The sequence below is a fragment of the Corvus cornix genome, chromosome 2, assembly GCF_000738735.6.
Source record: "Corvus cornix cornix isolate S_Up_H32 chromosome 2, ASM73873v5, whole genome shotgun sequence".
NCBI lineage: Eukaryota > Metazoa > Chordata > Aves > Passeriformes > Corvidae > Corvus > Corvus cornix.
The window spans coordinates 35358885-35374856 of NC_046333.1; the positions used below are offsets into that span (position 1 = coordinate 35358885).

The 15972-nt window shown below is 43.0% G+C and overlaps 1 protein-coding gene across 7 annotated transcripts in view; it reads right to left on the bottom strand.

The window, feature by feature from the left end:
* TMEM108 (transmembrane protein 108) overlaps positions 1 to 15972 on the bottom strand; it is a 161882-nt gene that overhangs the window by 13660 nt on the left and 132250 nt on the right. Inside the window, exon 1 of one of the 7 annotated variants that reach the window (XM_010398846.4) lies at positions 2840 to 3312. The exons of the other annotated variants lie outside the window; for them this stretch is intronic. Within the exon in view, the coding sequence (XP_010397148.1) occupies positions 2840 to 2852 (13 nt within the window). The 5' untranslated portion in view covers positions 2853 to 3312. Of the gene's footprint in view, positions 1 to 2839; positions 3313 to 15972 lie in introns of those variants that run through there. 7 annotated transcript variants of the gene reach the window in all.

The following is a 15972-nucleotide window of genomic DNA, read 5'->3' on the forward strand; positions in this document are numbered from 1 at the left end:
TAAGTCTAGGAAAATGATATTCTGAATTTCCCTGCTAAGGCACAGGAAGCATTTGCCACAGAAATACACTTATCCAGCACCTCTGAAGTTCTTCCCTTCTCTTCCCTCTGTCTGTGCTTCACAAATGCAGCTGCCCACGGTAGGCCAATTGTCCTCTGGTGCCTCAGCTCACCTTCAATCCCACTTCCACTGAAAGGGAGCCTTCTGGTTGCTATCAAGTTCTCCTGGCCAAATTTTGATATGCCAGGTGAGATAGCAAATGCTCTTGTTTAGTTCGAAGTGCAGAACTGCAGCCTTTGCCAAAATCCTTCATTTTTGGCTGCCTAAGACTCTTAGAGCTGATTTTACTTAGAGGATGAGACCTTTGGAGTAAGGACCGGCAGTCCTTATGATCTGCTGGCATAATAGTAATACAGACTGATGCAAGCACATTATAGCAAATAATAATACTTTCAAAGGTCAGCTCACACCATTAAATTTTTTCATAAGGGGCTGTTTCTAAGGTGCAGGAGCTCAGGGTCAGAACAGGTCAAACTGATTTGTCTTTTAAATGCTGTGTGCCAAATTCACGCTTTTGGAACCTAATTTTATGGCTACATTAAAACCATTCAACCCTAATAAGGAGGCTGATTGACCTGACATCCCTGTGGTGTGAACTGTGGTCTTGCATAGTGCACAGTGCACCAGGAAGGGCATATTAAGTACAAAATGAATTAACTCAAGGATGAAACACAGCAGAGTGACAGCAGAATGTACACAGAGGATGCTGATGTGCATTTAGCCATAAAAACTCCTTCCTGACAACATTGTACAATGGTTCAAATCTCAACGGGATCTCCCTGCAGTGCTTCTTCCCACTGTACACTCACATGAGGAGCCCAGAAATGGTGTGTACAGTTGTGTATGTGAAGGAAATTAAGCAGTTCCTTTACACCAATGTTTTAAAAGACTGTGATTTATGTCTGCAAGAAGTCTCAGAAAAGTCTGAGATTAGGAATACTTCACTTTCCTAGACTATGAAATCCTCAGGGTTCTACTACTTGGAAACTTCCTTGTGACCCTTTTCTTTGCACACAAGTGGCAGAACTGTGTCCCTCCTTAACAGAAAACATAAGCAATTCAGGCCTCAGCAGCTTATGCTCTCTGTTTTGTCTCAGGACCTCGGGAGGCTCCACTAGGAGCCGGTGTCCCGGCACAGGACAGCACTAAAAGCTTTCACTCAGGAGTTAACACTGCCTGGTGCTGCACGGGACACTTCATGGGCACTTTGAGAACAGCCTTTTTGCATGACATGGCAGAGCAGCCATGTGGCTGTCGAGTCAGCTCATGCGTTCAGCCTCCCTGGGGCACCCCTTTTAAAGAACACAAACTTATGTAACTCCTGTTCTAAAGCCTGTGGAAAGGTTCCCAATGGCTTCAGCGAGCTTTGGATCAAGTCCTAATTGCCAGAGATACAGTGGAAACTTTTGAGCTGCACATTTACGTTTTCTACAGCAAATGAACACGCACAACAAGCTCAGTCTGGTGTTTGACCCCCTCTGGCCTCTGCTACCTCGGACCTTACAGCAAGACAAACAGAGTCAGCCTGAGCAGTACTTGGCAAACATTTTTGCTCTAGGAAGTCAGGAAGAGCTTTTTGTGCAGAGACCTACTGCTGGACTCATTATTTCAGACTGCCGTGGGCAAGGAAAGCAACGGGAGCTGTCCTACAAAGGACCCATTATCTACAGACCCAGGGCTTAGGTGCACATGGCCACAGTACGGGATGCTGAAGCCTCTCCGTGCTCCTGTCTTCACTTACTAATAGTGAGAGAAGATTCTGCAAAACCTCTTCAAAGCAACAATGATGTTATTGTTGTTAAAAAAAGCTTTCTTCTCAATGCTAATAACTTTTCATGTGTCTCTCAACAAACCTAAAATGTTACAGGGAGCAAAATGAATCTTTAATATGTGGAAACTGTGCACAAAGTGTGTATTATTACTTCCGTTATGGTCATTTCTTTGTAGTCTGTCTAAGCAATACGATTTTCACTCACAATAAAGCAGCCTTTGTACAAACAAAGAGTTAAGCAAATTTAATCTCCATGATTGGTGGCAGAACTGAGGGAAGAAAAAGTAGGTTACTCTGCACAGAAAATTTCTCTTCCCTGACAGTCTGTCTGTCATTCCAGAAGTCCCAGATATTAACTTACAAGTTATTGTCTTTTTTCCCTGATAAGTATTAGACAGAGTGATCACCCCGAACTTCAGCACACAAGCATTTGGTAAAGTGCAGAGAATGAGACACACAGAGTAACAGCTCTATTTGCAGTAATGCTAAACAGCATCAGCAGAAGCTCTGGAAATCACATGTACAAAAACAAATTAAGCAGCACTTGCTGACACTCCCTGTGCAACAACAGTAAGAGCAGTTATGGTTTTCATCTGGAAAGAAGCCCCAGTCCTTTAAAGATACATAAACATTGCAGACCACTGTTACAGCCTTAAAATGCACTTACACCACAGACTTTGAGAGCGTGAGCCTGAGAATCAAAATTAATTTCTGGCCCTCCAGAGAGTTAAACAATGGGTGATACAAAAAGAACAGTGTCATGCAGTCACAGAGCAAGCAGTTCCCAATTCATTCTCACACTGCACTAGAGATACACTCACAGATACTGTAGGAATAGGTGCTTTAGAAATTATTTAGATCCCCTACTCAGCTCAATGTATACGGATATCGGAGCTATTCAAGCTTGTGAAAAGGCTTACTGACAATCAGGGCAACAGTAATTACTGAGAGGAGGGTAATAAAAAGAAAAAGCCTGACTCTAGCTGTTCATTCAAGGTAAGCACTTACCTGAAAATATCATTTGGACTTGTCAGCAGACATTCTCACCTGCTCACATCACAAGGATTTGGAACCTTCATCCCTCAGTAGAAAAAGGAAAAATACATCTTCTCTCTAATGAGGCAGTTGCATGCAGGAGTTGCTGTTATTGTTGGAACTGGTTTGAAGGAATGAGGACAGAGCCAGCCCAGGCAGGCGTGTCTTGCAGAGCTGTGCAGCGAGAGGGCTCACTCCTTTATGGAGTACCTTTGCAACTGCAAGGCAAGATTACTTACTGAGCCAGTCCCCCTCTCTGCCAGCAGATCGAAGGGCTGCTTGGTATTCCAGCTTGGTTTCCCATCAAGTCCAGATACAGTTTGTCTGACACGAGTCTATTCAGATGCCAGAGGATTGCTGGCAGTTCTCGTTTTCTGGGAACAAAACAGCAACAAGCACCCCAGCTGCATGCCCTTGTGAGGCTGTTCAGTCCCTGTTTCAAGGCAGAGTGCCCTCCCTCCAGAGCAGTGCTTAGCTTTTTGTGTGTGGATAGATTTTACAGATCTATCTCCTGCTTCTGCACCTCCACCAGACTTTGCATTTATTCAATTATCTCTAGTGATATTAATATTCCTGTCAGAGGGAAATACAGGGAATGAAATAGTGATCATCCTCTCTCCTTCTCCTTCCCTGGCATCAAAATACATACTCTGTATTTTATTTCTTCACTCCTCAGTGGTGAACGGGCAATTTCAACTTGTAACCTTAAAGAAGTCCACAGATCCTGTGATTACTGAAGTCATAATCCTGCCTTCCTTCTTCCATTTTTTCCTTTTTTTTCCTGTTTCTCTCTGTCTCTTTGGCACAGCTGGGTGTCTGGAAGAACACACTGCCTGGAGGGCACAAAAATGTGCCCTGGGCAGCAAAGTACCAATCCCTCAAAAGGCACAGGGAAATGTTAAGGGAGCAACAAGTTGGGGGCTTCTTGAGAGTTTTTGATTCAGAGTTCCTGTTGCATGCAAGGGTGCTGCAACAGCACAAGCAGTTTGTTACATGGGGTCCTCACAAAATTAATTCCTTATATTTTTCTAGAGAGAAAAGCCAGTTCTTTCTTCTCTCTTACTATACCAGGTGAGAACATCCTATTTTTTTCAGACTTTGGATGTAAGCATGTTGCCACCAGACTTCTTTGTTGACGCTGTGGCCAAATCCGTAAGAAATGATGTTGTGACAATAAGTTTGAGACTTGTCAGCACTAGCAGCTATGGGGACTCTGACAGTGACCCCAATGCTGATTTTTGGGGATAGAAGTCCCTATCAGGAAGAGTAGACAGGTGTATATATCACAAGCATATTTTACCCCCAGTTACACAAACTCTGTCTTCACAACCATGATAATTCCATGAAGGCTGTAGAAAAACAGAGTACAAATAATAATCTTAGATCTGCTTTGCATTTCTGTGCTTTTGTGACAATGCTCCTTTTCTCCCGTCCATTTGCAGTTCACTTTTTGCCCTTACTGTTCCCAGTCTGAAGGTTTTTCTAAAAAAAGATATTTAGTGCATTATAAAAAAAAAAATTGGTCCTTAAAAATATCAGCTTGTTTAGCAGTTTCTAGAACTCAGGGCTGATTAAGAGCTTGCTGCTGAAACAATGATTTAGCATGAAGCTGCAGCTGGTGTAACAAGAGAACCATGCCACGTATTTGAACCTTTACTGGGGGATTTGCCACATCTGTAAGTAGTAATTCACCACAGATTTCTTCCCTGTGTGCTGTCATGGATGGAAACACATGGCCCAAAACTGCAAAGACTGTCACTTGGAATTTCAGATGAAAACTCTTCATAAGGACAGAGGCTCTGTGCATTCCCTTGTCCAAAAACACATGGAACAAACCAAAAATAATTTTAAAAGCACATGAGCATTCCTTGGTCTGACAGCTCCCACCTCACACAAAGCTTGTCCAGCCCCAGCTTTGCAAATGCACATCCCTTCCTTTCCAGCCCTGACTTGGCAGCAGTTTTTGTTGGCAGGATGCTGTTGCCAAGGGAGACAGAAAGGATGTGCAGCTGGCTTTTCTTTCACCTGCACTTAGTGCTGCTGATCCTATTTATGTTACTGCAGAACCTTTGGCTTCTGAGAGACCTACCATCAATGTCACTGGACCTTTTGAAGAGTTTTGACAATGACACAAATAGCTGTGGCCTCTGACAAAAAGCTTAAAATAGGACCTTGCCAAAGAGAGGATGTAGTTGGTGTCACTGATGCTAACTCAAGCCAGGGTATCCATTTCCCAGGCACTGATAAGAAAGGGGAAAGGAGGATTCAAAGCCATCTTAAAAACATTCCTGAAAACTCCCCAAACAGTGAGTAACTTCACATACATGAAAGTTAAGGTAGCCGTGGCTCTGGCAGGCAATTCACTCCATCCAGAGGCTGACCAGTACCTCAGAGAGGCACCTCTCTTGCCATTAGCAAATGAGGTCACATTGAGGATGATGAGTTTTAACTTGATGTTCATCCTTCAGGTGAGGGAAATTAGGTGAGAGGAATCCCACCTCATATCCTTCTAGCTATTTAGATGGCATCATCATAAAGTAAACATAAAGGGATAAATAAAAGTGATGTTTGAAAAGGTGAAATGCAGTCTCTGTATTGTGATACTTTCCAGGAGATTAAATCCCACTGCTTTGGACATTCAGAACCAGGTTTTACAGAACACCAAATGAACAACAAGCTTTATAGAGCAATACTTCACTGGCATAAAGAGTGGACTAGAACAGGGCCTGACAGCTTTTCCATGGTGATGCATTAGGAAGCATTTTTCTTTCACATATTAGAGGGTAAGTGGGCAAACACTAATTCAACTGAAACTGGAGCTGCTGCCTCTCAAAGAAACAGCACACTATGGATCAGCTGTTCCTGGCCCCTGCAAGGCAAGATGTCTGGTGCCTGCTGAACTGGAAAGTGGTGGGTAGCATGAGGAAGTAGGAGCCACTTCTTCATGCATAAACCTTTTTCCAAAAACACACAGCTCTTGGGCCTGCTGCACTCCTTTCAAAATCCTTCCACTTGCTGTTGGAGGCAACCAAGTCCAAGGCATTTGATTCCAGCACCAGATGATATGTCTTTTCCAAACCTAATTTCTTCAGGACTAAGCCTCCAGCCCTAAGTAATTTAAACTGACTTATCAATCAAGGATGCTTATTCTAGACTCAGGATACTCTTTCATTACAGCACAGTCATTTCAACTTGTCTTTTCCAAAGAAACATTTAAAGGAACAGACCCTGTCTATCCATCCTCTATCCACCCTGTGTCTATCTTTCCCACTAACTCCTGATCCATGGCTGATTCCAAATATTGCAACACACTGCATGACAACTGGTGAGGCAGAGCAGAGCACCCTACTCGTGGATCCCTCTGCTTCGAGAGTGCAGAGCATCTTCTCCTCTACTTGCAAAAGCTGTGCTTAAATTCTCCAGCTGCAGGTACAGAAACACTGATACTGCAGCCAGAGGAATGCTGCAGTTATGCACAGGCTGACAGACTCCTATAAACCCTGAAGGTATTTCTGTCATTTCATCTGTTCACTGAAAGTAATTTGGATGATTTATTACACATGCCCCTTTCAAACACATTATTACTTCCAAGTGCCTGGTTATCCTTGTGCTTGATCTCCAATAAGAGCTGGTAATGAGGCGCTTGTACTGATTTGTTATATGAGCAGGTAAGACACAATTAGAGAGTAATTACTATATTTATCTGCAGGAAAGCTTTATTCTGATTTTTTGATCATTTCCAGTTGAAGGAAAAGGGACACTGCCTCAGAGTGAGGCAGGGGAGAATTGTGTAAGTTATTTATGGTCCCAGTATATCATCTGGCCAAATGAGAACCAAACCAGGTCACGATCAAGGGAGTCAGCATTTCCTGTGTGGGGGACTGGGGTCTGGTTTGGGGATACAAAGAGTCAGATGTAAATGAGCATTATTCCCAAAGTGGGCTTGGGATATAATCGGGAGTGAAAGTTTCCATGTCCATATTTTCTCCTGTGAGAACAGCACAATGATGTAAGGTTGCACATAAATCAGCCAGAAAGGCTGTAATGTGCTGCTTTTATTATATGCTGGATTAAACAGGGCTAGCAAGGCCTCTGGAGTGGATGTAAGGTTGCTAGGGAAAGAAGTGAACTTTTACTTTTCAATTCTGTTCATCCTTCCTACCAAAGAGAGACAGCTGTCCTTTGACTTCTGGGACAAAAGTCTGTACTGCCTCTTTGCAGGAATGAGTTGAACCCAGCTTCAGCTAAAGCTGATTTCAGAATAACCTGGATGTTCATCACAGCCCATCTGCACTGAGCCACAAGGGCACTCTGTGAGCTACTCTCCAAGGAGCTCTGCTTGTGGCCGGAGGGGGTCAGCAAAGACCCTGCACAGCAAAAAAGCAGAAGTGCGTGCCTGGAACTGTAGAATGTCAGAGGTGCATGCTGCATTAGGACATACAAAGATGGGAAGATCAAATTCCCTTCTTGAAAATATCAGCTGCTCGCTGCAGAGATGAAGAATGGGGTTTTTGCTCCATTAGGTGAACTGCAAGACTGCACAGGTATTGAGATATGGATTTTTTGCCGTGCTTTGAAGCTGGGTCTTGGTCTGGAAGGAATGATGGTTCAAGCTGGTGTAGTAAATCATATGTACTTATAAGTAAGGTCACAGCAGGCACTGGATATAATTTCTGCTAATGAGAGCAGGACTCCTCTGCTTGAATTTTACTCAGTGTTATTGCTTCTGAATTCGATTCAAGAGGTGGAGATATACAATAACATACACGAGGAACAGCAGGGGGAGATGACATGGTGACACAGCATATTTGATTAGTCAGGGGATCAGTAATTTAAATGGAAATACACGTGAAGTTAGGAAGAGGATCTCACTTTATAAAAATGTGCTCTATCAACTCTGCAGTTCTTTCACTTCTGCAATTTCTATTTATTATTCAGCATGAATGCAGTTACACAACAAAGTAAAATGTTTCAATGTGTCACCTTCCTTTGTGGATGGCCTCTTTGTACATGTCCATTTGCATTAAAAAGAAATAAAAGATCCACTACCAACATGTGTGTGCTGCTTTGGAATGCAATTTTGAACATGTGTTGGTCTTGTCTTTTCACAGAAATACATTGTGTGTCTGAAGCATCATTTACATTCAATAATTGAAGTGTTCATAGTGGACTAAAGTCATCCTGCCTTACACATGACAGGCTGGCACTTGACACCATCAACACAGAATAACTGTTTGGAATTATAGCAATAATAATGTGCAGGCCCCCTACTGCAGCATTATTCACACAATACTTTATAGGTAAGATATTTTATTTGTCTCTCATTTCTGGTTGAACCTGCCTCTATTTATACTCAGGAGAGAATTTACTTCACCCATTTCTGAAATGGAATCACCTCCACACTTAATTTTATTTTGGAAGGAAATTGGACTGACAACCCTAACAACTTCTGATTATTCACAGAACAGCCCTTGTGAAGAGATTAAGTGTACCAGCTTTTCCATGTTGCCCTGTCAGCACACAGCCCTTTGGGGATCTTCTCTTGATGTGAAAGTTAGCTCAGCCTCGATGCTCATTCATCCTTGACTTCTGTTTCGTTAATACCAGTTATGTTGTTGGTGATATGACGTGGACACCTTATCTCTCTCCTTCCCCCTCCAGAAACCGCACTGTGAGCCTCATTTCATTTCAGTCAGGCTATAACATAGTTCCCAAAGCACAGTGTTTATTCTTCAGCTACTGCTGATGGGAGCTGGCAACAGAGGGCAGCAGCTCTCCTATCTCTCCCCTGCACCATCTCCCCTCCAAGAGCACAGTGGCTGTGCAAAGCTGAGCAGCACCCTTGGGTGGCTACCAAGAGTACCAAGTGCTCAGACACCTCTGCCTTTACAGTACATGGGTGTCCCATGCTGAGAAAGCACTGCAGGAGCCAAGTCCTGAGGTGCTTGTCCTAATGCTTTACTGGGAGATGTGCCTCTGCTCCACAACCCAGCTGCTCTGCTCTTGAAGGCTATTGATTTTTTTTTCTGGTGGAAATGCAGAAATGCCAGCCACGAAACAGGAACATTCAATTTCTGGTAGTGTCAGTGCCTACCTCAGTGGTAGCACCTGGCTTCACTGCATTGCTTGGGCCTCAGAGAGGGCTTGAGATTTCCTGGCACATTAGCAACAAACTTCCAACACAGCTGTGGGTTGTTTCCTTAGAAACAATGCAAGTGCAAACATACCCAGAGGTGCGTTTGGGAAGACAAATTCATCTCGGAAATAGATAATAACATGTTTTTACTGCCTACACTGCTCAGTTCCACGCTCTCCTTGGTCTGGACTTAGCTTATTAATATGCAAAACATAATCTTGAAACTAGGGTGCAGCAGCGCTGTTGACAAACGAAGAACTTTCTGTTCAAGCACTTTGAATGAACTACAATTAAACGTCACTCTGAGTCCTCAACAGACAGATGCTGGAAGGGCTGTGTGGCAATCAGACATTACATTCCCATGAAATGCAATGGTAATACTGACCTAAGTGTCCTGTCACACTTTTGCCTTATTACATTTTCCCCCTCTCTCTCTTTTTAAGCATTCTCAGCTGTCATTGTACCCGAACAGTAAAATCACTCCCACAGTAAAGTGCGGTATCAGAACGCAGCTCTGTTTGGAGATAGAGCACTAAGTGGGGCACATCAGCGTTCAAGCTGCAGGAGAACATTAGTCCTTGCATTAGCATTAACTACCGTGGCTAAGAGAATCTATTAGCAATAGCCTTAGGAAAGGTCAGGACACCAGGAGGAAGGAATATCAAGAAGCATTATACAAAGGACATAATTTTAAGTGCAGAGTTTCAGCCCTGTTCAGTGTGAGTTCAAAGGACTGGATGGAAATAAATAACAGAAGGCTTGCTTGAGGTACCAATTCCAGGACCATTGATAGCAGTGTCAGGAAAATTCCCTTGGGACTGATGGTGGCTTCTGCTGCACCAGCATAAATCCAGGACAGCTCCTGTGCAATTAGGAAGATTATTCAACATATAAATGACTCTCAAAGGATAACATAGGAAACACTAAATGAACCTGAAGAAGTGAAACACAGTTGGGAGTTGAAGACCAGTAACCAAAAACCAAAGATGTGGAAAACAGCTACTTAGCCCAAGATTACTTACAAACAGTAACTTCTATATAGTGACTGGAAACAAGTGATCTGGCAGGAACCAAGGTCAGTAGCTGAAATCCCTAAGATAACAAGAAACCTGCCTAAGATTGCATCTTCATGTGATCAGAATCTGACTTCTTGTTTTGAGCTCTGCCTCAGAAGGGCACTGGAGAGAGAGCTGCTTCCATTTGATGTCAGTGGCACCACCCACATGCCAGTCATGCATGATCGCACTTTACTGAACTGGGACCGGAGCGGGAGCAGGCAGATAAAGCAGGGGGAGCAGCAAAATTGACATGTACCTCTGCTCTTACAGGCCTAAACCACAGAAGAGCTTTGGGGGGATGTACAGAATACAGCTCTTTATGGAGATACATTACTTTCCCATTCCTCTGTGCTTATTTATTGCATATTTATTCAAAAGTATTCCTGCTGGGAGCTGCTCCTGCATGCTCACTCACTGTCAATTACATTGCCAGAAACACAGCAGCACCTACAGCAACGTCTCTATTGCATTACAACTATTTCCTTAAGATGACCTTGGGTCCAAGATATTTATCAGACGTGTAATAAAACAAAAAGAGGAAAAAATGACACAGCAACAGTTTGCAACAATTCGTTTGTGAAGGTGGTGTGATCTGAGCTTGCAAATTACATGCAAGCACTTTGTACTTGCTATGGTAATATAAAGCATCTCTTACTCAGAGCTCCATGTCAACTTCTGCCTCTGTCTAAATTAATGCTTCCAATTAGTCCTGTTTTATTGCACATCCATCACAGAACATTCACTGTTTGGGCTTTGGACAGAACAAATCCATATACTGGTAATTATGAAAAAATACATTTCGTAAGACACAAATGTTCCATATTTATCAGCAGTGCCTTGGGTGCCTTCAAGGCTTTTTTTCTGACATATTTTTAATTTCTACAGTCAGATTCATCTTTGGATTTAGTTACTAACTGAAGTTTAAAGGCTGTATAACTCTTTGCACTGGGTTCAGGCTTGGCTACTTCATTTTTTCAGCATGTCCCTTGAAAAATCATCAAGCTACCATGCATGTGTCCACGGCACTAACTGATCTTCCAAGCTACGTGGCACATACCATGCAGGAGGAAAAAAATATCCAGATTTATTCCCTGAAATGACATCATATTACCTAACTTATCCAGTGCTGTTTCCAAACTTTCCCTCTTTTCATATGTGAAGTCTTTGGCACATGTTAAAAATGTATGTGGAACAGTTTAGAAAGGACTGAGAGGAGGGTAAAAGGGAAGAATGTACCTAAGGCACAGACCAAAATTATGGCTCCCTAATAAGCCTGTGGTTTTAAGAGGCATATAACTGTCACAATAATTATTTAACAGGGCTAAAACATTTCAGGTTTGGAGTCAGTCCAGAGGTGATATTTCCAGAAGAGAGGAGGAGAAGGAGCAATGCAAGGCTCAACCCTGAACTGAAACAGAGGCAGTGCTGTCTCTGCTCACTCACTGGGGTCTTGGGAGCAGCTGGACACAAACACCCTTTCACCTCTGGAGCAGCTGCTCTTGGCAAAGCATGAGTAAAAGGGGAATATGATGACAATTCTCACAAGATAGTTTAAAAATGATCCCTGAAAACAAAAGAGATACTTATTGTTTTACATGGAGTTATTGGAAAGCAAAACATCTGACACCAAGCTTTTATCTGAGCAGGAGATTTTACCTGATCCTTTACTGCCCAGTCACCTATACAGCATCTCTGGAGGTACAGGAAGAGCACAACCTCCCTCAACAAGACCTTTCTGATATAAGAGGACTGTCTCTGTAGCACTGAATTATCTTAACAGCTCTATCCTGCTGCCTATGATGGAGCTTGATGTGAGTGTAGGACAGGGATGGGGAGGAAGGGGAGAGGATGCAGCTGGAGAGCTCTGCCTCGTGGTTTCTGGAATGGCAGCGTAAGAGATGTGCCCAACGGCAGGCTGAGTCACTTCGCAGAGAGCTGCTGCGCTTCATTGCTGCTTGAAAGGGAAACATTTTAAATCTTGCTCCCTTTGTGGCTCCCGAACAACAACTGTCTGGTGAGAAAGAGGGGGCATCACAAGCTCTGGGGCCAGGCACCAGATGCACATTGCATCCGGGCTTTCCTGCTTGCTGCCCTGCAGCCCATATAGACAAAAGCCTCAGGGAAAGCTTAGCAGGGATGAAACCAGCAAGCTGCATCAGAAATTATTCTTTAATATCCTTTAAGTTTTAATGACGAATCAGATCTTTTTCTACAGCAGGCTAAAACTTTTCCTGTGTGATTCCATGGAGGCTATATAACTCTAGAGGGTGTTAATTATTCACAAAACATGGAGGTAAAGAGCTGGTGGAACACAGCTCTCCAGCCACATGGATGGATGAATGGATGGACAGAAGAGGCTCATTTGGCTTTCTCAGCGCCATGACCTGTGGGGTGAGCAGGTCCCACCTAACCTTTCATTTTCAGTTCCTGGCCCAGGCAACACACATATCAACTGTCTTGCAGGCTCTGTAGACATGACCCTACTAAAACCCAAAGAGCACTGCCAAACTGGAGCCATCCGGGGGCTGGCTCTGTAGCTGGAGAGCTGCAAGGCCAAGAGCACTCTATCATTACCACACCCTTAGAGCCAGCAGTGCAGACTGACCCCTCCAGAGCTCCAGTCTCATCTTGGTGGCACAGTCCATTACCAGGATCATGTCAGTGCAGGCTTCTCCCTACACCTCCCTCCTGAGACAGTGCTGCCACTGGCCTCAAACAAGTACACTGATTGCAAGGGGGAAGAAAGGAAAGGGAGGACACAACCAGAAGGGAGAAAGGGAATAATATTTTAAGATGGTAGGACAAATTAACCAATTGTAATCTCTGTTTAAAAAGAATTTAATCACCCATTCATTCATTCATTCATTCATTCACAGGCATGAATATGATCAAACTCACCCTGCAAAGACAAAGAGTTGCTGGTGGCAGCTATGCAAATCCATTCCCAGCAGGAACCTTGTGGGATGCATTTACATGTCTTTCCATGATGTGTGTATGACCGTGCTGAAGAGTTTTCTCTGCCCCTCCTGTGCACCCACAGGCACACGTATGTTATAGCAGGAGTTGCGGGGGAATAAGTCTGGGCATATCACTGTAAGTTATAATTAACACATACATTTATATTTCATGTTTTCATTTTGTTAATGTTTTTATCAAAAAACAAATTGGAAAAAATGCAATTTACTGTAGTTTAGGTCTTAGCTCCTTTTCCAGTAAACAAATCAACGTTTTTCATTTGTTGGAAGTTAGAAAAAGCTACTGACACAAGCTGCCCAAGGAAGGCAGTACCATGAATCAGATGGAGCATTCTGAGATGGGTCTGAAGTGTCCACATGGCATCATATCCATTGGGAGAGAAGGTAAAAATCCAGACATTTGAGTCTCCTTGTCGGTCTCTATTACAGACCCTGAGCAAATTCACACATTTGGAGGCATTATCTCTACATATGGCAAAATCTTCTACCATGTACACATGGCATGCAGCTTATGAATATCAAGTCCATTTAAAAAGATCCCTCCTAAAGCAAACTGAAGCCACCACATTTGCTTAACCCCAAATATACGTCATGACAACTGACACTCAGCTGAGGTGTAAGAATGGAGTGCTCTGCCTCCAAACCACAAGCAGAATCCTTTTCAACTGGGTGGTACAGAGCCCTAGCTGACAAACTGACCTCAGCTAGGCCTGGAGGGCTTTGCTGAGGGACACCTCTGTCAGACTACGCAGAGAATTCTGTCAAGAGATGTCAGGGGATGGCTGGTCATTTGTGGAGGTGTCTTTTGATGGTTTAGGAGTAGGAAGACTTGATTTCATAACTGCTGTTCATTTGCAGTTCGCCTGACACAGCACGTGACAATTCAATAAAGGCAGGAGCTGGAAAAATCCACTCTCTGTAAATACATTATGGGTTTAAGGGGTTTTAATATATCTATTCCCTTTAACGATTTGCAGTCTACAGTGGTTTTTCTTAGGTCAAGAAGCTTATTTGAAGATGAAGGGGCAGATTTGGTGGAATTTTATGTGGAATTTCATGTGGAATTTCATGTGGAATTTCACGCAAGTGCTCAGCTTGACAGAAACAACAAAATTTACCCAATGAAAGACCCAAGTCAAAGGCTCATTCAAACTTACTCAATGGATTTACATGACCGATGCCTCAACATTTTGATGAGATGTAATCCATACCTGTGTTCTGGGTTTCTAAAAATTGAAAGTTTGTCTCTCTCTACTGCCACAAACATGTCGAGCCAAAGCCCCAAAATGATACTTGAATTACAGCATTAACTCTTTACTACTCCCTGGAATGGGTTAAGATACTAGAGAAACCTCTGCAGATAGCAGCCTTAGAGAACTGCTCTAAGGAAGGAAAGGAAGAAGGAAGAACAAAGGAGATACCCCAAGACAGGGAGTAGGGAGAAAGACAGAGAAAGGAAAAAGGGGAACAGAATAAAGTAAGAATGGAAGATGGCATATTTTCTTACCAAGCAATACTGGATATAAGAAGTATGTTCAGAATAAATAATGTTATCTGAAAAAGTTAATTGCTGTATATGGCAATATCCTCCTCCCATTGACATGGCTGAGATATTTACTCTGTGCTGAATGAACATTATTTATACTTTGGCTCATAGTTTGGCATCAGAGCTGGAACTGGACCTTTCATGCAGAATAAATCTGACATTCCTCCCTTCAACCTCTGTTTAACACTCGAGGAAAAATTAAATTCTTCATCAATATGTACAAACTGTGCCAGGATGAGCTCTGCCCTCGGACTGGCATTTCAGCAGGACTGTGCTGCAGTATTTCAAAGCAGAATTTGGCCTTCAATTCTAATTGCTCCCAACTCCAGAAATATTGAATTGATTTTCTTCAGACATGAACTGTTTTCTCCTTCATCACTGAGGTCTATAAAACAAGCTGGGTTCAAATTTCCTAGCATCAGCTCTTCTTGAGTTATGAGGTCAGAGAAGCTGCAACCGGAACAAATAGGAATAGCTGGTTTCTCTTCACACCCACATATCATAAAAACAGCCAGGCTGCTTTTGCTGCGAGTTCTCAAAATATTCACCTTTAGACTGAGCCAAGCCTGAAAGGTACATTGCTACCCCTCAAGGAACTTTCTTGAGAAAATTAGGAACAAGTGAAAACTAGGGAAGAGCCTGGAAAAAGAAACCAATCTGAAGCAGTAACAGTGGTTTTGTTTCCACAGAAGTAATTAACAATTCCCACACCTCCATCATAAATTAACTTTGGAAGAGCCTACATGCTCCTGAGTGGGACTGTGGCTTTCTTCTTTCCTAGAAGAGACATTTTTGCTCCTAGCATCAGATAATCATAGGCTGTTTGGGGAAATTTTCATCTGTTCCTTATGTCTCACAGACAGGAACCCTGCCACAATGACTATTGGGAACGTGTGTAGGACTTCCCTCAGCCTTGCTCACCACCTGCTTTGGCAGCCCCATTTGTCAAGCTGAACCTTGCACCCCAGACCATGGCCAGAAGCACGCTCACAAAGCCTGCCCAAGGGTATTATCATCATCTGATATATTTATGGCTTTCATACTGAGACATGTTGGTCAGATGAGGAGCCTCCTCTATGTTAGGCATTGCAGGGACACTGTAGTCATCTGGTCATTCTCCAAGGAATACTTGTACCCATGCTTGTCTTCTGCAGCTTTGATAGAGTAAATGAGATTTTCAAAAGTCTGAGTCACTGGAAGTAAAACCCCCAACCCCAAATGCTCGTATCAGAAGGTTCAAGGAGGAATATGAGTTGGGTGATTAAAAACCAACTTCTTTTGTTGCATATAAGATACACAGACAAATAAAAAGCTGATTTACCTCTAGTCCCTTTTTAGCTAAAAATTATTTGCACTTGAAAACCCTCTGACCAGTGTAACTGCATGCACAT